Source organism: Neopelma chrysocephalum, unplaced genomic scaffold (genome assembly GCF_003984885.1).
Source record: "Neopelma chrysocephalum unplaced genomic scaffold, ASM398488v2 Primary Assembly neopelma1_96446, whole genome shotgun sequence".
In the NCBI taxonomy this organism is placed as follows: domain Eukaryota; kingdom Metazoa; phylum Chordata; class Aves; order Passeriformes; family Pipridae; genus Neopelma; species Neopelma chrysocephalum.
Genome location: NW_020925093.1, coordinates 529,222 through 556,106, shown reverse-complemented (window position 1 = coordinate 556,106; position 26,885 = coordinate 529,222). Strand labels below are relative to the sequence as shown.

General features: G+C 40.3%; 1 protein-coding gene across 2 annotated transcripts in view; it reads left to right on the top strand.

The window, feature by feature from the left end:
- The first annotated feature begins 386 nt into the window (after positions 1-386).
- PARP8 (poly(ADP-ribose) polymerase family member 8) overlaps positions 387-26,885 on the top strand; it is a 117,452-nt gene continuing 90,953 nt past the window's right edge. The window contains exons 1-2 of one of the 2 annotated variants that reach the window (XM_027708644.1): positions 387-835; positions 1,591-1,645. In XM_027708644.1, the coding sequence (XP_027564445.1) occupies positions 745-835; positions 1,591-1,645 (146 nt within the window). In that variant the 5' untranslated portion in view covers positions 387-744. The remainder of the gene's footprint in view (positions 836-1,590; positions 1,646-26,885) is intronic. The other variant, XM_027708645.1, reaches the window with a different exon arrangement.

The following is a 26,885-nucleotide window of genomic DNA, read 5'->3' as shown; positions in this document are numbered from 1 at the left end:
GGGGGGAGGCGAGCACCAGCGGCGGGGCCGGGGCCATCGCGCTCGCCGCCGCCTCCCGGGCCGCCCGCACGGCTCTAAGCATCCGCCTCTTCCTCCCCCCGCGCCGCCTCCGCCGGGGAGCCGGCGGGGGCCGTACGTGCCGGGCCGGGAGCGAAGGGAGGGTCTGCGGCTTGCTGCAGCAGCAAGCGCCGGCCCCGCCGCGCCGCCGGGGACCCGGTGCGGGTACCGCCGCCGGCTCTCCGCCTGTGCGGCTGCTGGTCCTGCCGCTGCTGTTGCTGCGCGGCGATCACCGCTGCCGGCGGGAGGGGCAGGGATGTGAGCGGCAGCGCGCGGGTCGGCTTGGCCCCCCCGCCCTTTTTTTTTTTCTTTTTTTTTTCCTCCTCTCGCTTCCAAAAAAAGACCAAACCAGCCAGCCAACCTCAAAAAACCCAGAGGGCGTGGGGGGAGGTGGGGGGATCCCGTGTCGTCGCCACCACCCTTCGCTGGATCCATTGTGAGGAAATTGCCATTCACCGGCAGCGGCGCCACATCTGGGCGGGCACATCTGGGCACAGAACACTGGCTCCCGCCGCCTTCCACCTACGTCCTCCGAGTCGGCTTAACGGATCTCTCCGGGCCGCCGGGGAGGCTCCTGCTCGCCAGCTCCGGGGTCTTTCTTTCGGGCTGAACCTTACAAAAAAAACCTGGCAGAGCGGGGGGTGGGGTGGAAATAAAGGCTGCTATTTTTTCCCTGGGATTTATTTCATGGGGATGTGTTCTAGACAAGAGAGGATTCAGAAGGATATTGACGTTGTGATCCAAAAGTGCAAGGCGGAGAAGGACTGCCTGTTTGCAGGTGAGTTTCTCCCCGGGCGCCAGGCTGGCGGCGCGGAAGCTCCCGCCGCCGCCGCCTTGCCCGCCCCGCACCGCGCTCCCGCCGCGCCGTGCCCGTGCCCTTCTTCGCCGCCGCTCGCGGCTGCGGGGTCCGCGCTCGGACCCCGGCTCCCTCCCCTCCTTCCGAGGGCATGTGAGGGCAGATGAGAACAGCCGCCAGCCGGGAAAGGGGCGGGCGGGGTAGGGGCGGCATCCCGAGCCAGAGAGCGTGGCGGTGGCCACAGGCAGACCCGGCGGGTGTAGGAGGGGAGCCCGAGCTCCCGGCGCCCGGCGTAGCCCGCGGCCGAGCGCGACGCGGGGGCTTTTCGCTCTTCTCCGGGCTCTGCCGCGCTCGGCGCCTGCCTCCACTCCCGGCCCCTGGGCCGGTGGCACAGCCCGCGGGGAACGGACCCCTTCCCGCGCAAGCAGCCCCCGCCGCCCTCCCCCGGGGGTCCGCGGTGCCCCGGCGGTGCTGGTGCGGGGCCGACCGGCATGGGCCGCCGCAGGAGCCCGGCTGTCGGCTGCCTGTTGCCGTGTGTGACAATGGAATTCCTCTCTGTTGCCATAGCACCGGGCACTTGTTGCGAGGGGCTGGGGGCGAGATGCTGCATTTCTTCTGGTTCACCCCTGCTCTCCCCAACCACCCCCGTGTCGGGAGCTGAATGCTGGTCCGTAAAACCTCAGCTACATCAGCCAAAATAAAGACAAATTGTAATAAAGCAGCTCTTTGTCTTTCAGATTTCAGGTACTCAGACTCCACCTTTACCTTCACCTACATTGGAGGCTCCAAAAGGTACTTTATTTTGCAGTAGTGACTAGCTTCATTTCCTTCTGACAGTGAAATCCAAAGGTTTAATAACGTGTCAGGCTTTTTTATTTCCTTATCTTTTGCAAGGAGGATGATTAAGTCATCTGCCTTGGTGCAAACGTAAACAGAGAAAGCAGCATGGAGAGGGGTGATCAGAAAGGTGATCTTAGTAGTCAGAGACTTGTTCCTCTCTGAAACTTCACTGTCTTTTTATTTATTTTTTTTTAAATTTGTGTGAACACACAGAATGTCTTCCACATGTAAACTTATCAGAAACATAGCAAAGGCATCAGCCTATGATGTAAAGTTAATTCATGTTAAAAACTAGGAAAGGTTATTATCATAACACATAGGCCAAATTTCATGTTAGCACCTTACTTTCTTGCATGAGAACCATGTTTGGTCCCATGGCAGATGCAAGGCTGCCTGCAGTTGACCAAAGTAAATTCTTGAGGGATTAAATGAAATGTCAGTCTAACTTAGAAGGCTAAAAAAATGTTATATTGAATGTTAGTTGAAATACTATTTCTAAATGGTTCCAAGTTCTTGGTTATAAGTTGGATTGTGAATGCACACATTTTTAAAATATATTTTGGCATTTGTTGTGTTTGCCTGTTTTCAAAAGGAAAAATATGTAAAATCTTGAACACATCCTTTTCCTTTCCTTGATGGCTAGTTATCTTTTATTTAATAAGTTGTTAACAATAAATGCTACATTGGTCTCTTTTAGTTGTGATTTTTTTTTTTAATTAGACTTAGCAAGAACTTTTTGGTTTATTTTTTGGTTCCCCCTTTTTTTTTTTAATTCAGTTTGTCTTGTATCTTTGTCAATTATTTTTCTTTCCCAGGGTACATCACATTGAAGTACTGTATTCTTTTTTATTTGCAAGTGAACTTGTCACTGCAGGCAGCACTCCCACAGCTATTGGTACAGCCCCTGGGCATTCTTTGGGATCTGGCTGTAGGACCAGGCTCCCAGATGGTCCCCAGGCTCCAGGATGGCTCAGAAAAATGTTTTCCCACCTCACTATCCCACCTCTTCCTTCTAAAGGAAAGAACAGCTTCTTTCATTTTCAGTTGAAAAGTTCACCCAATAGCTGAGAATTAATGTATGTTTAGGTTGCTTGTAGTATACGCTTGCCTTTAGCATTTTAATCCATGTTTTGTTTTGCTGTTGTTTTAAAAGAAAATTTCAAAAGGATTATACAGTAAAAACTAACAGAGATACTATTTACCTTAAAACGATTGAATTTGAAAGTTACTTTGGACTGTTCTCTAAACCAAATATCATAGTAAGAAACCAGGAAGTGAAACCTGTCTATTGTTTACATTTTCTGAGCTGAATAAAGTAGAAAGCTTAAGGGCACAACCCATGGAAAACAAACTGGTTTATCAGTGTTGAAACAAAGCTTGTTCAATGAGAAACAGAAGAGTGCCTTCCATCCCACAGCCTTGAATTTTAATCAGGGGCAGCATATGCTTAGGAAAGTTTTGACTGGAAACCAGTCTCAGGGCCTTGACAATTCAAACACAATTGAGAAGCAATCATTATGCTTACAGAAATTGGTGAAAGTGTGTTTTTACTTAGAGCATACCCAAATTTGACCTTATTTTGCATATTTTAAGGACATTTAAAAAGCATCCTTTGAAATAAGGGCTTCATGTTCTCTGCATTCTTTGCTCATCTGTATTGTGATTTAGAAAGATGTTTTGCAATATTCTTGGTGTATGGTGGTGTACCGAGTGGCAGGTTTACAGCTGTAAGCTCTCATTTGATGTACATAAAATGAAAACCCTAAACCTTGACTATTCAGTGCCAAACTTCAGCTTCTTACATCAAAGATGAGTTAGTAGTTTCTTCTCAGAGAAGGTGCTGGTGTAGCAGCAGCTATACTGCACTGTATGCAGCATTCAGGCAAGTCTCCAGTAGAGGGTCAGCAGCAGTGATTTGTACATGATCATAGTTTAGGAGAGCATGAGGTCATCCCAGGACCTTTGTTTTGTCCTTTAAAGGCTGTGATTTTTTTCTTGCTGCCACTGCTGCTGCTGTGGACTTCTTGAGTAGGAACACCATTTTTTGACTATTGCAGCCAGGAATTGTCCCTAAATGACAAAACCTCTATTAGATCCTGACCATGGACTCGTCAGCCAATGGGCCTTGTCCAGGTACTTGAGATACTCATCCCAATGACTTTGTTTTTCCAACCCGCAGCAACACAGGTGCTGGTGTAAAGGGCAAAGGGGTAGATGTTCGCTGAGTGTTCAAATGGAGGAGAGATTTAGAGAGTAGAAATGTTGTGTAAGGAAGATTATAGTACTTCAGTACTCATTAGCTATGCCTGACACACATTTTTCATGCTTTGTTTACTTGAGATGTTTCTTTAGGTCAGTGTGTAATATGGCCTTGGTTTAGCCATAGTGGTTACATGGAAGAGCAGAAGCCCTTGAAAGAAGGCAGTCTGTTTGAAAAGCAGGATTCTTTGTAACCCTCGTATAAGGGCAAGTGACAATACTAGCAAGTTAAACATCACTTGGGGTTTTCCTCAGTGTACTATAGTTGCCTCTAGTACCCATTAAGTCCATTTATCAGTGATCTAAATTTATAAACTCAGAACTAGGTTCTCAGTAAACCAAGGTAAGTCCACGGAAGTTAGTGTTGCCAGTATTATTTCAGTTATTATGAGGACCTAAAGTTTGTTTTTGGTTTTTTCTTTTGACGGTTATCTGTGTGAGATTTTTCTGCTTGGGACCAGCTTCTCAGACTTTATCTGATTTTTCCCCTGTTGCTTGGATTGAGTGCACAGCCTCTTTCTGCACTAGTAGTATTGAAATATTAGGCAGTACATAACCACACTGCAGATCCATCCAAATAGATAGGCCTGATCCAGGGGACATTTATTATTGCATCTGAGGAGTTAATTTGTAATCCCACAGCAAAGTAGTAGTAGTAGTTCACTTAATTCTTTTAGATTGTATTTTATGTCACCTTTTTTTTAATTTATTTTAATGCATTGTGTTCGTACTTCCAAATTATTAGAGCTGTTTGACACTGCAGAGATGTGACCTGGTTTGGGAAGGTTGTAGTTAGCAATTTATTAGTGAAAGTATGTCTTTGTGCATAATGTGGGTGCTAAATAGAGGGTAGATTGTTTACTAATCTAATAATTTTTAATTTCACTGTCAGAAAGCAATAAATGGGTTTATTTCTTGTAAAGTGAGGTGTTCAGTCAGGTGCTGTGACTGTGCAAGATTTATTCTTCTTTAACTATATCTGGCATAATATCAAAAATGGCTTGTTTTTTTATGCTTTTTACTGCAGGTTCTAAAATTTGTATTAAATTGTGAACATATTGAGTTCTCCTTTTCAAAAGAATATCTGGTTTCCTTTTTCCATTTTTCTGCCCCTCTATGAAATACTGCTCCTCCAGAAACTATGCAGACTGAACAGAACTGCTGACTTGCTTATCTTTCAAATAAAAATGCGTGATGCCCTGAAGCTGTTTTCATTTTATATGCCATTTGACATGCTTTACATAGTAGCAGTGCTTGGTTGTCCAGAAAAAAAGATGTTTCCCCTTTTTCTTGTTTTTCTTACCCCGCTTATTTTTTTTCCCTGAGGCTAAACAAGGACATCATATGAGCCCTAAAATATCTCTTCATTCAAATACGTTCTTAACTCTCATTGGCAATGAAGGACAATGGCAATAAGGCTGTGCATGAGAACAAACCTAAAACTGCAGCATATTGTCAAGAAACTAAATAACACCTGAACACACAGATTGATTTGTCCATAAAATTCCCATCTCCTATTCACACAGTGGACTTCTGTTCTGCTTTCCGTACTTTAGCACAATGATTATAGCAATGGGAGTTCTGAAGAAGCAAGGAAATTAGGTCTGAAGTATTTGTTTATTTTTGCTTAAAATAGTGACTAGTTATTATTTTACACTTTGTTTTGGTTTTGAGTGTTTGGTGTTTTGTGTTTTATTCAGGAGGTCATCATAGAGCAGAAATTCTCATGTAAACTGATGAATTAATTCCTACCTCACTGTAGCAGTGAAATATTTCACAGATGGGGAGCTGTGCCACTGAAAGAGTGTCTAAATTGCTTATAACTTTCTATAGCTAGAGATGAAAACAACTATCTGAAGTTCTAGCACATTATGTCCACCAGGTGTTTGAACCACTTGACAATAAATAGATACAGATAACCTTTTTTTTCCCTTTAGTGATTGCTCTCTTTCTGCTTACATGAATTTATGAAACTGCCTACATGAAAGATTCTATTTAGTGAATAATTTTTAAATTCTGGTGTAATTCTGATAATACTGAAGTCTTCACTACAAAAAGCTGTGAAGAAAAATGTTTTTTGGGATAATTGATAGGTGTTTTAATCTTAAAATTTATGTTCAATTTATGTAAACTGTAGGAAAGAAGGAGAAATCTGAAAAACGGTTTTTAAACTGAAGCATAAAATTGTGTCCATCAGAAAGTATGGAAACACTTTTCTGAATTTTTTGTTTATTTCATTTAGAAAATCATCTAGTTTAGGACCAGCTTTTTTTTATGTTGGTTAGTTTTAACCTAGCTCCTCTGTCAGGTTCATTGCATGGCAGTGTGTTTACTGGCTGTGCAGGACATGGGAAGAGAAGGTTAGACTGTTCCTTTTCGAAGCAGTGGAGGCTTACATAAGATGAAAGTGTCTGTGAAAGTATGACTTAAAAGATGAGAACATGTTTTTTTGGGATCCATTGCTCTGAATGGTTTTAGTTTAGATGAAATCAGTTTTATGCAGGGCCTAGGAAGGGCTGGTACAAGTACAGTTCATCTCCTGTTGCTGATGGCTGCATGTAACTTTGTGTTCAAGTTATTAAAAAGGTAATTACATTCCTGAAATCTATTTCTATTACAGTAAGAAGGGGTGAAATCTAGATATGCAGCTTGTACCTAGCTGTCTGCTTATTGCTATTTCTACATCATCTTTCAATTTTAACTTTCCTATCAAATATGACTTAACATTTTTGCTGTTACTACACGATTTCTTACCATTTTCTACACTGTTGCCGTGGGAGAGAAGTCTGTGGTATGAGACAGGAATCTAATTTAGACATGGCAAGAATTGTGATTTTCATTTCTTCTCTAAGGATTCTGTAGATGAAGTAATGTTGAATACAGTCTCAGGTAATTTAAAAAAGCATTTTCGTGTCAGGTGTTACTTAGGTTTCAGTTTTAAAATCTGTGTTTAAGTCAAGCATTTTCCATTATATGACTTCCTGTTAATGTACCTATTCTAACTTCATATTACCTTCTAATATTGACCATGTGTAGTAGGTACATGAAACTTATCCATACATTCCTACAGATAGCTTTTCCATAGGTATTACCAGAAATTCAGTAGGTGTGATTTAACAAGTTTTTCATCCTAAAAAGAGACCTAGTAGGACCCTATAGTGTCATTAAGTGTAATGTTAAAGGTAGTGAAAACCAAAATCAGCACCATTGGACTCATGGTCTTATTGACAGTTTTGTGTCTGACAGCTCCTCCTTGCCTTGCTGTTAGAAAATCTATCTTGTCTGAAATTAGCCCAGTCTCTATCATTGTGTCCTGTAAAATTGTGTATTTCAAGGACAGGATAGTCTTGTGGAGATCTTGTACTGGTCTGGTGAAGCAACTTGCTGTCCTCTGTCAGCTGCATACTGTACTGCTAGGAAGAACAGCACATTTAAATTGTGAACCTCTGCCTTTTATTGTGAAAAATGTAGTTTTACGCACTTAAATGAATGGCTTAGTTTTAAGAAGTGCCGAACTCCCACACCACTTAGCAGTCTTGGTATTACTGTAGGTCGTTTAGCACTTTGTAAAAGCCTCACCATCTTTATGCAGGTGTTTTTGTCATGCAGATGTATGCACTGTTGTTTGAATGATTCACCAGCATAGAGTTGGGAGGGTGCTTGAATGTCTTTACAGAAAACATTTACAGTAACTGCTACTTTCTCTACTTTCATCACATATTTTAACATATTAAGTACCTAAAAATAAACCTATAGGCTGTCATTGTTAAAGTGTTAATGTTTCAAATAAATTTGAAAGCAGAGCTCACTCTGACAAAATTAATTTAGATAATTTTTCTCTATGTTGGGACTAATGCCATTTCCTGCTTTTCCTGTTAGTCTCTACTAATCTCCTATATTTTTCATTGCTCATAATTAAAGAACTGAAGATACCTATTGGTATATTTTTTCCACGGATTACTTACTTTGCAGAATATGAATTCTCATTTGAATCAGAGCCTAATCACTCCAAGTCAAAATAGTTTCAGCATCAAAATAGTTTCAGCACCTAAACTGAAAGTAAATTTAAAATTGCTGGGAGAGATGGCTTAAAAAAAGAAAGGGATGAAATGTGAGTAAATATAAAGAAAAACTCCAGTATATAGTTCTGCCTTGGCATTAAATAAGTTCCACAAAAGAGAACAACTCTTAATAATTTATGCCCTCCTTGCTACAGGAAGGGTGAAGATTTTTACAGATATTTCATTGAATTTACCTCATCTGGAGCAAAGGAGCTCCTTTTACAAGGTAAAACAGTTTCATAAAGGTAACCCTACTATCCTGTGTAGCAGTAGGTAGAAAATCTCACTGAAAGAAGAGAGACTGAATAAGATACAGCAATAACATCTCCTTCCCCTGACAGCCTTCTGCATGCTCACACAAGATTGTATCCATCCTATTTCTATGGAAGGAAGAGCAAGAAAGAGCCTTGCCTGAGGACCAGGAGCAATTGTTGCTTTTATGAGTCATTTCTCCTGGGAGGACCCATTATCTCCTGAGAGCTTTATGTCATTCCCCTGCTGCAAGGGCTAAACACCATCATACATGCTGTTGGCATTATGGAATCCTCTGGGAGTAAGTCATGATCTTGCATATGCTAAGGGAAGGCAGCAGGCAGAAAAAAGTCTTGAGTTAGGGGTGAGCATCTTTCTCGAGCTTGCTTGAAAGTAGAGGACCTACATATGAGCCTTATTTGTCTTCTGCTGTCTTAGAAGATGATGGCATATCCTGGCAATTAGGATGGAGCTGAATTACTTGTTCTGAGGGAAATTTCTGTAATGCTCAGTGGGAGCCTGTCTGGAGCCAGGAATGGAGGACAAAGAGGAAGCTCAAAGAAACTAGCTAACCCTCCAGATGTTTCCTTCCAGCCTTGAGGCATTGATCAGAAATAAAAGGAGCAACACCTGTGTAATGAAATGTATTGTTTGCCAAAACAGAGTGCAAAAATGATCATATACCATTTGTAGAAACTAGTATATAATTAAAGAATAAGTTACTCTTATTGGGTAGCGTTGTGCATTTCATCTCACAGAGTTTGCCATTTTGAAATCTTGTTGCATTAAATGAATATACCATTTTATATTTAAGAATTTTTCATATTAAGAGCCAAGCTAGAAGGCAGGATTACTTTGCACTGTTAAACTGTCATGTTTCTACCCAGTAATGTGTAAGGTGTTTGTGACAAACAGCATTTGCTCACAAGTAGAAAAAAATAGCCTATGAGTTAGACATGATATTCCAGGTCATTAGCTTTTCTGGAAATCATAGAATTTGTATGTGCGTGTAATCAACTCATTATTGCTTATTCATTTTCCTTAATGAAAAATTCATTTTTGATGGGGAGTCCTCACCCTGGAATAATCACACATAGAGCAAAATATGGAGGCTTCTGTCAGTCTGGGCTTGATAAAGGTGTTAAAACTAGGAAGCACTTCATTTTCTTAAAAGTACTTGCTGAAAGTCGACTTCTTGATCTCATTAACAGCTGTGTAATTGTGGAGTAGTTCTGCTAATGTGATAGGGCTCACTTTACTCCACAGTGATACTGCTGAACCTTTGATTTGGTGCTGACTACTCCTAGTGAGTGGCAGTCTGAGTGATTTTTTTCATCTGGGAAGGGGGATTATGAAGACCAGAGCATTGTTTTCTGTCATCTTTGCAGATGTATTGTCATTTGTGAGTACTTTTGTGGATGGTTGGAGAGCTGCAGTCTATCCAAGGAAAAAAGATGGCTTTCATACATTCTTACAAAGTTGCTAATGTTGCTAAGAGCACAGATAGATGGCCAGTTGTCAAACTTGTGCTCCCTTTCTGTCTTTTTAGCCTTAGCATCTGAAAACCTGGTTGTCACAGAGTCCTCTTTTAAAAGTGTAATTTGCTGGGCCACATGAAAAGCCTCTTTACCTGTCACTCATTCAGAAGTAGTATCAAATCTGAAGCTAGTCCGAAAATGGTTTCAGATCTTTTTGTGGGTATAACCATTAGTTGAAATGGAAATGGTGATTTCTTCATGAGGACTATTTTGTGAAAAAAACCTAAAAGGATCATATTGACTTTGTCTTGATTTAAACTGGGTGAAATCTTGTCACTTCAGTATGTATTTTTGCAAAATAGTGGAAACACAGGAAAAAAAAAGCTTTACAGTATTTCAGACTGAAAAATGTGACCTTCGAGTATTAAAAACCTGTGGAAAACATGCTTTAGTACAGCAGTTGTTGACACAATCAACAGCCTTCCCTTACAGAAAAGGAATTGTATAAAGTAGTTTACTGGTTTAATCTAGTCCTATGAATATTCCATGAACTCTTTCATATGTGGTTTTAGCTCTGATAGAGTTACAGCTGAAAACTAAACATACTAATTCTGTTCTTTTAAGATGGTACAATGTTAAAGAATTGTTTTGCTGGAAAGACATTTAACCATCCTGTAGAACAAAGCTTGTTGGGCTTGGCATAATATTTCAGTTGTAGGATTTTGTTAGGCTCATGTTGAAGGACTAATGTTTTGTCAGTAGGAGACAAGAACAGTGAAATTGGATGTTTAAGAGGCAACAGGAGGAACATAACCTCTGCAGGAATCTCCTTGGGCATACACTAGTTTTGTTAACTCAGACCAAGAGAACAAGTTTTAATAAGTTTATCCTTGTCCTCTAGAGTATAAAGAAAAGAGTCATAGTAATCAGTCCACGAGAGATGCAAGATCTTTTGCCTTTAGGAGACCGATGTAGGCAATGTTGGGTTTTTTTGAATGTCTGTATAACACTAAGAGTAGCATTGCCTTTGGTATACAGTCCTGCTTTCTACATGTTCTCTGTGCCAGATTTAGCAGTTGATGGAATTTTTACAGCAAATTTTAGTGTTAGTTAAAGCTTTAAGCAGTATTGCATGGGTTAGCAGCTACCAGTTTGGTTCTTGTTAAATTATTTTTAGTTTAGTTTAGTTTTAGTTTAGTTTATTACTGCGTAATTTAAGGATATTTATAATTCTGTGTTTTAGCTGTTATATTTTATATGTTTATTTTGGTAATCTATTTTAAAATTACAAGTTATGAGCAATTCTAGTGTTTCTTTGGTTTTACGTGTATGTAGTGAATTAGAAGAATCACATTCTCCCTATGAACCGCACTCTAAGGACAAGTGTAGGGAGACTCCAGGGTCTTTTTGTACCTGAATTTATATTTTACTTGTAAGCATTTACTTGTTTTAGATTGTCCCTCTTGTGATGAATAGTTGCTTACTATACTGTGTCTATGTTTAAATGTCAATGAATAGATATTAAAAAATACTACTTCAGTGAAGTGTATGCCTTTATTTAAGCCATGAAGAAACACATTCATCCTGTAGTTCAGCTAAGAACTGACCTTTGCCAAGGACAGGGAACACACAGAAGTATATCAGGTAAATATCTTTTACAAGTAGCACGGTCTGACTTCAAGACAGGCATGGATATGTGGAAGATCATGGCCTCCCAGTGTTCTACTAAGGATTAGGCATTTGTGGTCCATGAAGAGAACAGGAGTTGAAGTTAAATGAGTCAGGATAAAAATTATAAAAGCTGTTGGTTTTGCTTATGAAGGACATAAACCGTTCACCATTTGGAGTCAAGAAAAGCTGTCTATGAAGACTTTACTTATTTCCTCTACTAATAAGGCATAATCAGCCACTCAGCAGAGTGAGTGGCCTTTGACTGAAAGGCCACTTGAAAGGTTGCATATCTTGTGTGGCATGGCAATTTCTAAAGTATATTTCCAGCATATCTCAGTGTATATAACAGTTGCAGAACTTTTGACATAAATGCTGAGCAAAGCATCATAAACTGCTAATATTAATGACCATTTTGCCATTATTCTGGCTGTTTATAGCGTATTCTCATCTTTATTTTGTCCCAAGTTATTTCTCTGTTGTACTTTATGTGATCTAACATTATTACCATAGTCTCAGCTAATATAAATTGACAAATTGCCATGAATTCAGTAAAGTCATGCCAACTTATAGCACTGCGGACTTGTCTGTAATTATATTTGTCTTGTTAAAGAAGTTTAAATAGAGCAAAGCCAAATTTAAATGTTATCTTCCTTGACTTCTAATAGAGCAGTTTAGTATATTTATGATTAGTTACATACCAAAGTGAAATTACACATTTTTGGTGTTGGCATTTTAGGTGACAAATGAGGACAAGTTTCTTGGAAGCTGATAAAGTCAGTTAAAAGTTATGTTCTTTGGGAATGGTTTGTATTGAAGTGAGGGGAGGACCAAAATGCTGCATAGATGCCTGAAGTGATAGAGACTTGGGAAGTTACATAGCAAATGTGTGTTCTCAGCAGTGTGGCACTTGAGTCTCAGGTTTGCATGTGGTGGTCAAAGTGCTGTGGTCAAAGGCCAAGATACCGCAGAGGTCTCTTTTTTTGTTTTCAGTGCAAGGTGAGCTTGGCAAAGTACTGACCAGCCTGTTTGTAAGGTAGATGGTCCCATAGGATACCTGTGGAACAAGGAAGATCTTATCCTGAAGAAAATAGCACCTCTGCACTCCCCCTTGGGAGACAATGGTGACTTCAGTCTGCAGAAGTTAGAGAAAGGTTTCACACTAACCCTGGCCTTGCCATTTTCATTTTGACTATGCTACTGGGGAGCATAGGCTCCTTGCAGTTGTCTTCCTATTTCTTCCCAACTTGTCATTTTCCACCCTCTTTCTTATGGCCTTTTGTTTTCCAGAGGTGATCAGCATACTGATTTATTCCAACAAAAACTGCTGTTTGTTGTGTTCATACTGTTGAAGCAGACAGACATGAAACAGTTGGCATTACACAACTGTGCTATGCAGATTAACAACATGGAGCAGCTATAGACCATGTATCTTCCAGTTCTCTTCAGAGTAACAGCGGGTGCTCAGTCTGTTCATCAGAGTGATCACATGTTCATAGCTATTTATTATTCTGGTTTTGGTTTCTAATATGTGAGTGTCTAGGGGGGAAAAAAATCACTGCTAAAATAATTGCAGCTGCAGCCTGAGTTGTTTGCTGATTTAAGTTTAAAACTTAAAATATTCTCTTTAAACTGGGGGGTTTTTGCAATTTCTGTTGTACCTAAGTAGGTCTGAACAGAGATGTTTAGAAATGGTATGTATTTCAGATCTTTAACTCTAGGTGCTGCAGAGCTGTAAGAGTGCATTTTAGCTTGAACCGGTAAAAGTTGTATGCTCTTACGCATAATAGAAAATGTTTTAAATAAAACTGCAAAGCAGATAAAACCATTGTTGCTTTATACAGCTTCCCATTCTTCATGTTACAGGCTACTTTTTAAGAAGCAACCTCTATGGACCTTTGTGAGTTTCTCTCCAGTTACTGTTTTTTAATGCTGTTTACCGTAATAGAGGAAACCTGATATTTCCATCAGTGATGACATGCAGTTCATTAGGTGTGTGGTGGTTTTACTTGTCACTCTGAACACCCCGGGTGTGGGAATCATGACAACGGGGATCACTTTGGGGATCATGACAATGTTCTTTTCATATATTTGTTCAGTAATAGGACTAATTGGCGGTGACTTTTTGCTCTCTATAATGTTTGAGCTTTTCCTTTGTTGGCTTCTGCTTTGATTTGTAATGGTATAAGTGACAGAGAAATGACTTGTCCTGTTGCAAACCTGAGAGTGGATTTTCACTGGTGTGAATTGGACACCTTTGGTATGTCTGTGGTTTTTCAAGGATCAGGCTTGAAAAGCAGGTTTGCCTGTTGTGCAGATCACCAGCCCCATGGGCAGAGGGTGAATGAAGTGTGCCCTCAGAACACAGGACCTGTGCTAAGGAAATCTGTCGGGGTGGTGTACCAGTAGGAACTGCTGGGGGAGTGGGCCATGGACTGTGCCCTGCACAGCCATATACATGGAGGGAATGTGAAATTCTTGTGCGTATACCCATTCCACACCTCAGTGTGCCATGAAAGCCTGTACTACCAAGTGGCTGCTCTCTTCCCATATCAAGACAAGTGGGACTTGTGGCAGGCTGGCAGCTAGTGTGACTCCAAAGGGCAGTTCAGTGGGAGTCAGGTCAGGTCAAATAAATAATTATATGTCAATGAAATAATATAGGGGGTGGGGAGAACCTTTTGTTGCCAGCAAAAAGCTCATCAGGCAAATGGAAGGAATGCTGTAAGTTCATTATCTGTGAAATTTGGGAAAAAAAGGAGTTGAAGAAAGATCACAGACCTTTCTTATTGCCTCTGCTTCCCAGAAGTCTTGAGTCCTTCAGTTTAAGCATAAAATATTTGCTCGTGAAGAGGAACTAAGGAGAGAATATCCCTTTGCTATTGCTAATTGTGCTGGTTTAAAGGTAAACCAGCAGGGGAAATGAACTCAACTCAAAAGAGAGATTATAAGTCAGAATACAATTTAATAAAATAATACAATACGTACGATTATACAGACAAACAATTGGTTTTAACCCACAAAACCCAAATGCATAACCCAGCACCCTGGGGCATGAACAGAGTGGTGTTCTTTGGGCCCCCTGAGTCCAAAGTAAAAGGAGAGGGGAAAACCTGTTGATGAGAGTGCTGTTGCAGTCTGGTCAAGGGTGGTGATTGCAGTCTGGTCGAGAGTGATGGTTACAGTCTGGTTGAAAAGTGGTGGTTGCAGTCCAGTCGAGAGTGGTGGTCTCAGTCTGGTTGAGAGTGGTGGTCTGCAGTCTTCCTCTGGATCCCACGAGTGGTTCCAAAAGTTCCAAGACTCCAAGATTATATATTGTCCAGTTCAGGCAGGAATGCTCAGTACTTCCCTCAGGGCGGGGAGTTCCACAAAAGAGTGTGAGGACAGGGAGGCACCCTCTTATCTCGTAGGCCTCTTAACACCCAGTTTATAGCCTGAGGAGTCAGGCTGCTCTGGGCAGAAGGTGTAAATAGTCTATTGATACCAGAAATGGCTGGAAGGCTGTAGACTACATAGTTTTGGGTTACACCCATCCAGTGATGAACTGGTCCCAGCTGTTCTAACTAGGACACTAATACCATGCAGTAATCTAGCATGCACCAATCTGCAGCATATGGAGCCACTCCAGGCCATATCCCATGTGTGCACACACCATTTTTGACAAGTGGTGTCAGTTTTCCCTTTAGCATTTGGTTCTTTCTCAGAGGATTTATAGATCTGAATACATCTGAGCTCTTCATAAAAAGGTTTTTTTTCTTTTCATTTTTCTCTGGTTTGAATCTGTGTGTGTTTTTTAAATGTGCATGCAAATGAGTTTTGCCCTTCATTTTTGTTTCATTTTCATTTGCCACAGTGGCCAGGAGGGTGGCAGGGGTTCTGCAACATTGCTTAGGGGATTGTTAGTGTGTGACTGAAGGTGGAAGGTCCTTGTCACAGGAAGAAGTTCACTGTTTCCTTTTTGTTAATGCAGCTGTTGCATGAAGGACTATAGAAGTGAAATCTGGAGGAAGTAGTGCAAGACAAGAGCATGGGTCAATCAGTACAAGGTGGAAATCTGCCTATGTGTGGACAGGCATCTATAATAAAAAGGTTGTGTTAAACAGCAAAGACAGAGTAAGATGTTATTTGTTGCTGTCTAGTTTCATCTACAAATAAAATACATTAAAAGACAATAAGGACAATGAAAATACCTGTTTTCTCCTTATCTGTTTACCTCTGTATTTTCTCTCAGAGTTGTTTCTCATTTATATTTAATGGCAATAAATAATTCTGGCAGGAGTTTGAAGCCAGTTGTGTTACATGTTATAGTAGTGTTATTTCCTTTGGCAGTACAGTGCCAGGTTTTATTTTATTTTGTTTTGAAGGGCTGAGTATGACCAATACCACACGTTATTTGAATATTCTAACTAAATTTTAAAAAATAATAATTTATGCATCTGACTGACATGCATTCAAGGCTCAGATAGTCGAGCTGCTCTGCCTCTGGTATTTTGAAGTTCCTTATTGGATGCAGCCCATGGCTCGACAGTGGCAGAACATTGATGGGACATTAGCTGCTGCAGAGGGAGTGAGAATCCTTTACAGCTCTCACACTTCAGTGGTTTCAATGTCTTACGATTGCAATATGCTCATTTAACTACGTGATATACTGTACTGAAAAATCCTTGGATGGTGAGGTGAAGGCTGAGTGGGCTGTGGTGATGTTGGAACTTTCCTAGCTAGATTATTTCAATTTTGAAGTGAATTGATCAGAACTACTGAGGTTTTTATTATTGTACTTGATAAGTTTCAGGAGTTTATCACAGAAAGAGTTTCATTTTGCTGCTGATTGGTATGTAGACTGAAACAGAATGTATAAGAGGTTTCTGCATTTAGGCTGTTCCTCTCCACTTTTTGACTATGTAAACTGATGAGATGACGTAAGCCTAACTAAAGAGAAAGCATAGTTTACTTTCTTTTATATGGTCATATTTTACCTTTATCATTCCATTTATTTCAGTTAAAGATTATTGGAGCAATAGAGGCAAATATTCAACTTTTGGCCAAATTTCATTTTGAAATAATTCTGTTCATAGTTCAAATTGCTTTGATGACTGTAGCTGCAGTCATCTGTATGAAGTTAGAGCAATGATACTGTTTTTATTTACACTCACAGAACTTAACCCAGTGTACCTGCTTGGCCATCTCTTTAGCTAAAAGCCCTCCTTATATTTATATGTAATATGTATTTACAGAGGGTCCAGATACTCAGTGATTCCTTGGCTAATATTTTTTTCATTAAGATTGACCATGTCACATGGCCAATGCCATGTTCAGTAGCGGTTTGAGAGAAGAATAACTGATCAGAGGACTCTCTGTTAATCAAACTTGGGAGAGAGTTTCATCAGGATCCTCCAACTTGTAACATGCCATATTTATGTTCTTGATACAAGCGTGTATTCGTGCTGGTGATGGGAAGCTGGATCACTGAACTTTCAGTTTGTGTTATTTCATAACCAGCTGCTTCACAGTTACTCCAGTAAAATGGCAAATGGGCGTGCAGAGGTGTCTTAAGAAACAGCAGGGTAAAAACATTCATCTTTTAGAGTGAAATGTAAAAGGACTTCATTTTCCATTGAAAGTGAAGATGGATTATCATGCCAAGCAAATGCCAGTGTACTAGTAAGAAGGCAGTGAGGCATTTGTGTCAAAGAAACTTACACTTGTTGGTCTTTTGAATAATTTTCCAAGTATCTCTAAAACTTATTAATGTCTTACAGTACCTGTCTCATAAGGTGTACTGGCCTCTGTCTGGTTTCCTGTGAGTTGGAGGTGACAACTTGAGGACCCAATTCTTGATAGGACTGTCAGGGTGCTGAGGAGAGGCTTTACAAAGGGAATAGCATGAGGTGCCCAATAGGAAAAGCTGCCAAGCTTGTGTCGGGACATGAACTTCTAGGGAATTTAGGTACTTGCCTCCTGTCTGGAGTCATGTAGCAGGTATTTATGAAGGCCCTTTTTGTTTCTAAATATGATGAAATGTTTTGCGGCAGTGGTTCCCTTTCCTTCAGTAGCATATGGGCCTGTTCTTTTCCCATGGTAGAGATGTCAGGATGCTTGGCTGTGAGACTGCACATCACATCCAGGCGCACAATTAGGCTGCTCTGGCGTGAAAGTAGAGCCTAAATGTTTCTTAAAACCTCTGCATTGTCAGGCCCTTTCTCGTTTATCATTTAACTATAGAGGTTTCTAAAACTTGGTCTCATGACCCCTAAATCCTTTTGCAAGCCTGTGACTAATTGTGTAAGACTGCTTGGATGCTGGCAGCTTGAATGCATGCTTTGGAGTGGAAATGTAGGTGCTTGGTGGACACAGGCTCATTAGGAATGGAGATGTCAAAAAGACTTTTTAATGAGCATTCAGTCTTCTGTCTCCTGGGTCAACTAAAGATTCTGTTCTTGAAGTGAAACTCAACTGATGTTAGTTGACATAGGTTCATGTATTTTTCAATGGAATTTTGCTCTAAATCCATCTTTTAATACAAAGCAGTTGTAAGATTCTTGCCTTGTATTGGTGATTCGAGTAAAATGACAGTTGCAGCTCCAGCATACTGTCTGTGTGAGATTCAGGAGCCACTGAATTGTGAAGGATACATCAAGCCTTTGACACTTAGGATATATTTAATCAGTAAAAAAAGATAACAGCTGATTCCCCCTCACACACTGGTAAAGTCTGTCTGTTCTGATCTCCAAATAAATGTATCTCATTCTTACAACTTAACCTCGGGCTGCCTTGGTGTTGCAATATGGTTCACAACCAGTTTCTGTTCTCATGTGTTCTCCTTCTCCCATGGTATGTTTTAAAAAGGTTGAAGATCATGGAGGAGAAGATCTGCATGAGATTATCTTTCATAGCTGGGTATTACATTGATGAAATAATGTAGTCCAATCATGAGCTTACCTGAGCATCTGTACTGTACTGTACTGTATAAATGCATATACTTGCATTTAGATATTTGAAATTGTGTTTAAGTGATATTTAATGGCATGGGAAAAAGTCACATGCAGTTGCCTCAGCATGAACATCTGTGGATCTCAATGATGAGAAATTACGTTAGATCAGTTTTAAAGCAATATGATTATGCAAGTCTTGTTCTACTGTAGCTTTGGTCTGTGTCTTATGACTCAGTGAATGCTGTTGTCTCAATTCATTATGAAGTCTACAGATGCAAAAGTTTGGTGACATCAGGGGTTGTCCCTGGCTTCACTGGAGTGCTTTGGGACATTTCAGGAATAATGCTCTTTCACTACCCCGTGTCCAGCTTTCATGTAATTTGGAAGGGGAAATGGAAAGATCGGTGTGAGAGCTTGAGTCAGAGAAAAATATGCCATCAATAAGAGCATTTGAGGAAAAATGCTATATGGGGAGGAAAAAGTAACCCTCTTGAGAAAAAAGGAAAGTAAGCATTACCTTCTAAAGGAATATAGCATTCGACATTGAAATAATTGAAATGGGCTAGGAGTAAAGGGAAAAATAATTAAATTTTGATGCTTTATGGAGAAGAAGGACTACAGAACAATAAAATAGAGTAAAAATCAGAGCCATGTGTAAGTGTATATATATTCAGTGCTGCTCTGTAGGATAAAACAGATTTTATCAGTATGTATTATGGATAAAAGTCCATATGGACAGATACCTGAAGCATCATCTTTCTCTTGCTGTTCATCAAATTCTTGATCTAAAGCACAGGGCCTTCAGGTCTTGCAAATATATATATGTTTTTTTCATGTGTATAAAGAAGATAGTCTTTATTAGTCTCATTCTTAGAAATAATTGGCCTTTTTTAGATTTTGCTTTTTAAAAAAAGAAAAGTCAAGATAGATAATCTGTTGGAGAAACTGCCCCCTAAAACATGACAGTCCGATAAAATCATAGAATATTTTTAATGGTGGCCATGGTTAGATTCTAAATTGAGTTTAAATTAATTTGTGTCCCTGTAACTTGTGAGTCTGCTTCTGAATTGTAATAGCAATCACTATATCTAACTCCTGGTTGTACTAGTGTTTTCATTTCAGGCAAATAAATTAAAATTGTGTTAATTATAGAAAAACTTTTGGGTGTATCTAGCCTAGGCTTCTTATTAAAATACTTTACTTTTTGGCTGCAGTCTGAAAACTAAGTGCTTGCATATTTCCATGCATAAAGTTGAGGCAGGGGTTTGTTGGATTTTAAATATGGATTGAAATCCAGATTGACATAAAAAGGAGTGGTCAGATAAGGATTTATAAGGTCTGCAGTGGTACTGTGGACTGTGGTAGGCAGTTACAAACAGGAGCCACAGTGAGGGATGGGTCTGTTGCTGGTCCTTTTATGTGTATTTTAAAAGCAGCTGTCACAGTATTCCAAAGGTAAAACCTGAAACAAGACTGGTCGTTATGGAAAAGGTGTTATCCTTGATGGTTTTCAAAGTCCCTTGTAAACTGGAGATGTACAGTCTTTCAGGGACCTGCACAAGCTAAAGTGGAGAAGAGAGATAAGAAGAGTGTATAAGAAGTTCCAAGTTCACGGTATGTACTGTTAGGAGCAGCTTCCTCATACTGTACCTGTTAGCACTGTCAAGCAGCTCAATCCCACACTGCAGCACTACTTGCTTGGTGGCCCCAGCTGGAGTCACTTGGGGTCACTTTGTGCTGTGCTCCCTCCCAGGCTCTTGACCAACCCCAGGCTACTTGCTTGATGCTGTGTAAGCATGGCACAGCAATAATTAGAAGAGCCTTGTGTTATCAGCACTGGTTATCAAAAAATCACAGAATGGTTTGGTTTGGAATGGACCTTAAAGATCATCTCATTCCAAGCCCACACCATGGTCAGGGACACCTTCCACTAGGCCAAGTTGCTCAAAGTCCCATTCCAGCCTCAAACACTTCTAGGGATGGGGCATCCACCAGTGCCTCACCACTCTCATAGGGAAGAATTTCTTCCTAATGTCTAATCTAAACCTACTGGTTTTTAGTTTGAAGCCATTCCTTCTTGTCGTATCCCTATCTGCCTCTGTATAAAGTCGCTTTCACTTTTTTTTTATAAGCCCCCTTCAGGTACTGGAAGGTTGCAATGAGGTCTCCCCAGAGCCATCTCTTCTCGAGGCTGAACAACTCCAACTTCCTCAGCCTGTACTCATAGGAGAGGTGCTCCAGTCCCATGATGATCTTTGTGGCCTCTTCTGGATCCACTTCAGAAGGTCTACATCTTTCTTGTGCACCCGATCCTTCCACATCTTTCCGAGGAACATGAAGTCCTTTTGATATTTTGCCATCTCCTTGCTGCAGCTTCTTTCGAGCGTACATGGAAAAGTAGGACTGGTCTCTTCTGATCACATATCCAAAACACAGCACCATACAAGCTATTGTGAATCAAATTAACTTGAGCCAAGGCAAAACCTGTACACTGCCATACGTTCATACTGATTATTCAAGAAATAGCTAACACTAGGCTAAGAGGATTGGTGTCAGTCTGCAATATTTTTCACCCTTCAGGAAGAAGAAAACAAGTTGCTGATTATTTCACAGCTCAGCAAGTCCCTTTCTACCCTCACTAACGACATTTAAATTGTAAACAGTGCCCTTCAAAATCAGTAAAGTTTGATGGAATTATAATGAAACAAAAATAAGAAACCTTCTCTCTTTTCATTTTATATGCTTCCCTTCACACATCTTAGACTGCAGATCATTTTGATCCTAGATTGTAACCATTTCTACCTATTTTTGCAAAAAATTCTAAAAATGTTTTAAAGTGCAATTGAAGCATGTTAAATATTTATATCTGTTCCTAGAATTGCTTGTATTTCTATACCTCATGTTCTGTATAGATGTAGCCACTAAATCTGCATGAAACTAAACTCTTGTGAAGTGAAACACCAGGTGCACTTCTCTAAGTTCAGGGAAATCATATCAGGACCACATTGTACATTTTATTCTTCAGAGGATTTATTCACCTGACCAAAAGCTATTTTCCTTTACTTATTCACTTTAAAATTAACCTTTGAGTACTTCTGCTCAACAGATCCGGGGGGGAAAATATGTCTGAGGGAGAATCTGATTTTATTCAGATCTTCTTTTTTGCTTTAAGACTTCTGGTAGCAATGTAAACTCAGGGATATTTAGTAGACCTCAAAGAAAGATGATTGACATTTTTATGCTGCCATGTATTTAATACATTAGTGCTAAGACAATTCAACATTGAAATACATGGTCCTATTAACTGTTTCTGTTTCTTAAAGAAGAGTGTCTGATATGCAGCCTTACAGCAGTGACAGGCTGTGGGTTAGAGACAGTCATGGGAATATCAGCCCCCTGGCTACTATTCTTTGAAGAGTTTCCTCGTTTCTGCAAGAGGAATAAGATGAAATGGCTGCTACCAATGCTGTTTCTTAAAAGCATCTCTTCTGAAATGTTAAAAATCTGCTGCTGAAACTGTAGTGATTGAGGTCTATAGGTACTAACATTTATAGGCAGAGCAGTAGCTTCGCGTTCCAGGTGTGCAGAATGCTGTATCTGAAGGGTGGGGTGTTGTGGTCACTCTCCTAGTCTGCCCTTTGCTGGCTTGCAAAGAATCCCAGGTGTATAGTCTCTGTACCAAAGCTTAGACTCCTAACCTTGCTCCCATTTAAATCTGAGTGGGTTCTGTTGTGAAAGTGCCCTCTGTCTCTCTGTAGATAAATGTATATTACAATGTCTGTGGATATATAACATCTGTAGATATTTGTCTGCTACTCCTAGGGAAGGTGAGGCTCTTCTGTACGAGGTAGCTCTTGATATTTAATACTTCTCCTTTCATGAAAAGTGTTTCTACTGCTATATGTTCAGCATAGAAGGCATTTTGTGTTGGGGATGTTGTTCTGGGTGTGTTAGAAATGCTTTGCCTGACAGAAAAGGGTTATTGTGTATCCTAAAGATGCTCAGAGTGTGAATTCAGCTGATCTTCCTTAAGGAATGAGATCTTCCCAAGTTGTCCCTGGCTTTCATATAGAGGTCTACCTTGTCACCCATGTGTTTTTGAAAAGCTCTGTTGTCTCACCATTGATTGAGCAGTGTCTTACATGTCTCCCTAGATAGATCATGATCTATCAGAGAACCTAAGCAGTTTTGGGCCATGCACTTTAATTTAGTAGAGGCTTGTTAGAAACAGGTCAGATGTACTAGCTACATCTCTGGACAGGTGGGAGTCCTCTTTCAAAACCAGTGGTTGGGGTAGTCAGTGAGAAAAGGGTAAACCAGGACAGAGAGTTGGATGCAAGGGCACAACAAGGAAAGATGCAGGGCTGCTGTTACCTTTTTCCCATCCTGTGCAGACAGTAGGAGATGAAGTTTGGGTTATATAACTGTAGCATCTGCATTTCTTTGGGTTTTGTAGAGGCTCTTTTTTTTTCATTCCTGTGTTCCCTGAAAATAGCCACTCTGTGTTACCTTTCCATGTGTGGGACCAGGTAGCCTACAGGTCATGGAGCAGCTGCTGATGCCTCAGAGTCTGCACTGCTCATTAGCATTTGTTTCCAGAGCTTCATCTCCAGGGAGGTTTTATGCTTTAACAAGTAGCTGTAAAGTGAGAGGTAAAGGAAGCAAGTAGAAGGGTAGGTTCAACATGGGTTTCTTGTCTCAGTTTTGCTTAATTTAGCCTGTATTATACACTGAGGCTGACTGGCTTATTTCCTTTTCTGGTGTGAACAATCTGTGGCCTTGGGCAGGGACAGGCTCTTCTGTGGTAATGTATGAAACACCTTCCCAGAGCCCAGTCTGAGCCCCAGACTTGGATCTTGCTGGCCTGCTGGGAAAGCCCTACCTCTCAGCCTGTCTTTGGCTCGGCACTTCTGATTGTGTGTCCTTCTCCTCAGTTCCCTGGAGATCTCAGAATATAGCATCGGAGCCTGGACTCCTTTTATGTTGTTGTGCAAGTTATTTATTTCCAGTCTTAACACCTTTTTCAGAGAAAACAGAAAAGCCATTTTGTGTTGAACTAACCGTACTCATTCCTTACTATCTCTTAATTAGTGGTTGGCTATTTTCTTCCCCTGAAAAATTGGTAATTGTCATTGCTCTGCTTTCAGTGGGAGAAGCACAGTTCAGTATGCTGTGAGAGTGAAAAGCAGCTGTTAGACATAAAAATAGAGGCAGTTCATAAAGGCAAAACAGAATTTGTATGTTTTAGGTACGCAGATTCACCCACAGCACTACAGACAGCATTTTAAATTTTTGCTTGTGCCACCTCCTTCTTTCTGTAAAATTTTTGTCATGCTTTCAGTTGCACATGCATTTTTAATGTGTAAAATGACAGGCTTAAGATGCCTAATGCAGATACTCTTTTTGCTCAGTCTTTCTCTCTTGCATGTTGCCTCTGCTGTCTTGTCCTTCTTTGGGTTTTTTATGCCTGGGTAGAGACTATAAACTAGGGGAGATGGTGCATCTAATACGGTGCAATTATTATTTCCTCTGTAGCTGCAATGACTGCCATCTTATACAGCAAACCCCACACAGAATCACACAGGTCCTATGTCTGAAAGAAAGGCTGACACACTTGTTGGGAAGATGATGCCTCTGTGTTTCAGTTTGGGAAAGGAAACTATCACATTCGAGGGATGTATGGGTAAGACTGCATAATGTGTTTCCAGAATTAGTCTGATGAGCATACGAGATGCATAGTTGTTACACAGAGAGTTCAGAACAGAGATTTGGCAGAAAAATTAGTATGTTCTAAGCACCAAAGAGTTCCTTTTTTGTAATGTGTGGTATTCAACTGTGTTGGCAAAAAAAAAAAAAAATTATTTCTCTTCTTTTTTGTGCCTCTCAGCTGTTCTTAATGTTTGTGTGGTCACAGAACGAATTATGAGTGTGGTGAGTTCAGTTTGTTGCAGAAAATATTTTGTTCTCACAAAAGTAAGACTATAATACATGCCTGGAGGCCAGAAAATAATGTTGTAACTATCAACTCTTGTAGTATCTCAATTCCAGCAGTATTGCACAGGAGTAATTTCACTTCATAGTAGTATTTTGAGATTAATTGGTTTATAGTGCTTTGTTGGTACAAAACCAGGATGATCAAGTTTGTCATCATTATGATATGTGAGGTTCACGCAGCAAGGGCAGTTTCAGTTTCAGCACTAGATGATCTCTGCTTCTCCAGCTGAACTCTGTGTACTCACCTTCTGTGGCTAGCATGAGAACTGTAAGCTAGTTCATTTACCTGCCCAGCAAATAATTTTGTTTTCTTTTTTCTTTTTTTTTCCTTTTCTTGAGCAATATTTACATTTCATTTTTCTTTGACCTACATATGCAGTTGTTACTTTCAGTCTTTGTGGATATATACCTTAGGACTTGACATTTCAGGCCTTAGCTTTTTGATGACTTATAAGAAGAGAATTTCACAGGTCATGCTTGTGGCTGTGCAAGTTATTTTCTCAGGGGGTCGGACAATCCTGGATACGTGGGAAAGCTTTTCGTTACAGTTTTGAGACTAAATGGGGAAAACATTTCATAACCAAGATGGTCTCTCATGTCCTAGATTGGAAAATTTAAGGCAGATCATGCAAATGCAAGGTTGAAATGAAGGAAATATTTAGAGATATGTGGGTGCAGAGGCTGTACAGTTCTGGAGTTTGTAATCCAACATAGGTGCAGACTGCTGCCCAAACTTAGCTCTTTAACTGCTCCCTGGTAAAGAGGAGTATGTGGCTGTATTAATATACCTTCCTTTCCACTAGGGTGTTGATTTGTTAGAGAACTGGTGATTATGGATACACGGTTGTTAGATGTAGCGCAAGGGAGAGATTAAATAGATTGCTGGTTCTTGCGAACAGCAAGAGAAATGAGAAGATGAGAGAGAAGGGGGTGTCTCTTGTTGGTGACAGCCCACCGTTTAGGTCAAATTAACCACAGGGGTCTAATATTTAGTCAACTTGAGATTTTTTAGTACCACTGTAACTCACTGTCCTTGTTTGCACATCTCCCTCTGTCAGTCAGAACATTTCTCCCTTGGTTTTAGCTTGTTTTGCTTCATCCCCTGTATTTATACATTTTTCATCCCAGACATTGTGATATAGAAAGCCATAAGTGTCTTGCCTTGTTCCCCTGTGGTCTGGTTTGGATTTCATTAGGCATACGCCTTCTGGTTCCTCTGATGCCCAAGAAGATGTGGTGCATGCTGTAACATTTGCTCCTTCAGACTCATGTTTTTATGCAGAGAGCACATTGAGACAATCTCTCACTGTCTTGCTGCAGCGGCAGGAGCAGGCACATCCTTGCTGCACTCAAACCATTTAAGGATTCAGGAGCAGTTTTCCCACTAGGCTCTGGTTATAGCTATCAGCATGAGAATTAGCTATCAGAAAATTTTCTTAGCCCTAATACTAATCACTGTGGGGCAGCGCTGATGGCATTATGACTTCCAACTATTTGTGTTTAGCGCAGGTAATTATGATAACTAGGCAACCACTTGAAGATAGAAGAACTGGGAAAGGAGTGGGTGTGTGTTGTTAGACGTGGTTTGGTGTTTGCCTACGTATAATACTGCTGAGAATGAGATGGGTTTTCTGAAGATAGTGTAGAAATGGTGAGAGACCTGGCTGGAGCTTTGAATACAGGATTGGATAGATTCTGTAGCATTGAATCCAAGCTATATCTGGGAAACCTTCTTGTGGTAATCACTTGATAGATGTATAAATCTCAATACAGAAATTAATGATTTTGAGAGACAGTTTCAGACACTTTTCTTTTGATTATTGGGCACTTTTCACATTTCTGACCTAACTATAGGTAGTAAACCAGCATCTCTCCCTCTTGTGCTTGCAAAAACATTTTCCTTTACATTAAATAGTTGATTTTCGTTTTGGAATTTTGTCAGAGACAAGATACACTCGTCACAGCTTTGTTTTTACTTGGCCTCCCCAGTTGCATCCCTCTACCTCATGGTTCAGTTTGGGAACAACTGTGAAGAGCCTAGTACATGACATCTTATTTCAGGATGAAAAATAAACTCTGATCTTTGTGCTTTGGATTATTGTGTTTTGTGTTTTGGATTATTGTGTTAGATAGGGCCTGTTAAATCAGTAGAAAATGTTTGTTAACTACTCCTTTGACAAATGTATATGATTAAAAGAAAGAGACTTCTAAATTAGAGGTTTGTAACTGACGGCTGTAGCTTCTTGTTCGTGGCTGCTTGTCATTTATTCTGCTCAGTTTGAAAGAATTCAACTGTTTAAAAAGTGGCAGCCATTAATGTGGCATCTTAGAAGGGGGTGTTTGTGTTTTCTCTTGAACCATCCATTCTTAGTATAAATAAGAAAATAGTGCAAATGAAGGAAATCAGTGTTCCCTAGTATTGTGTAACAGTCTCACTTGTTGGACCTGGCTGGTCCATTGTAATGGCCGATTTATAATACAGTTTGATATATTGTAGATTCACATATAGGAGAGGTGGAAGGAAGAGCCTGTGGAGTGAAGCAGTTTT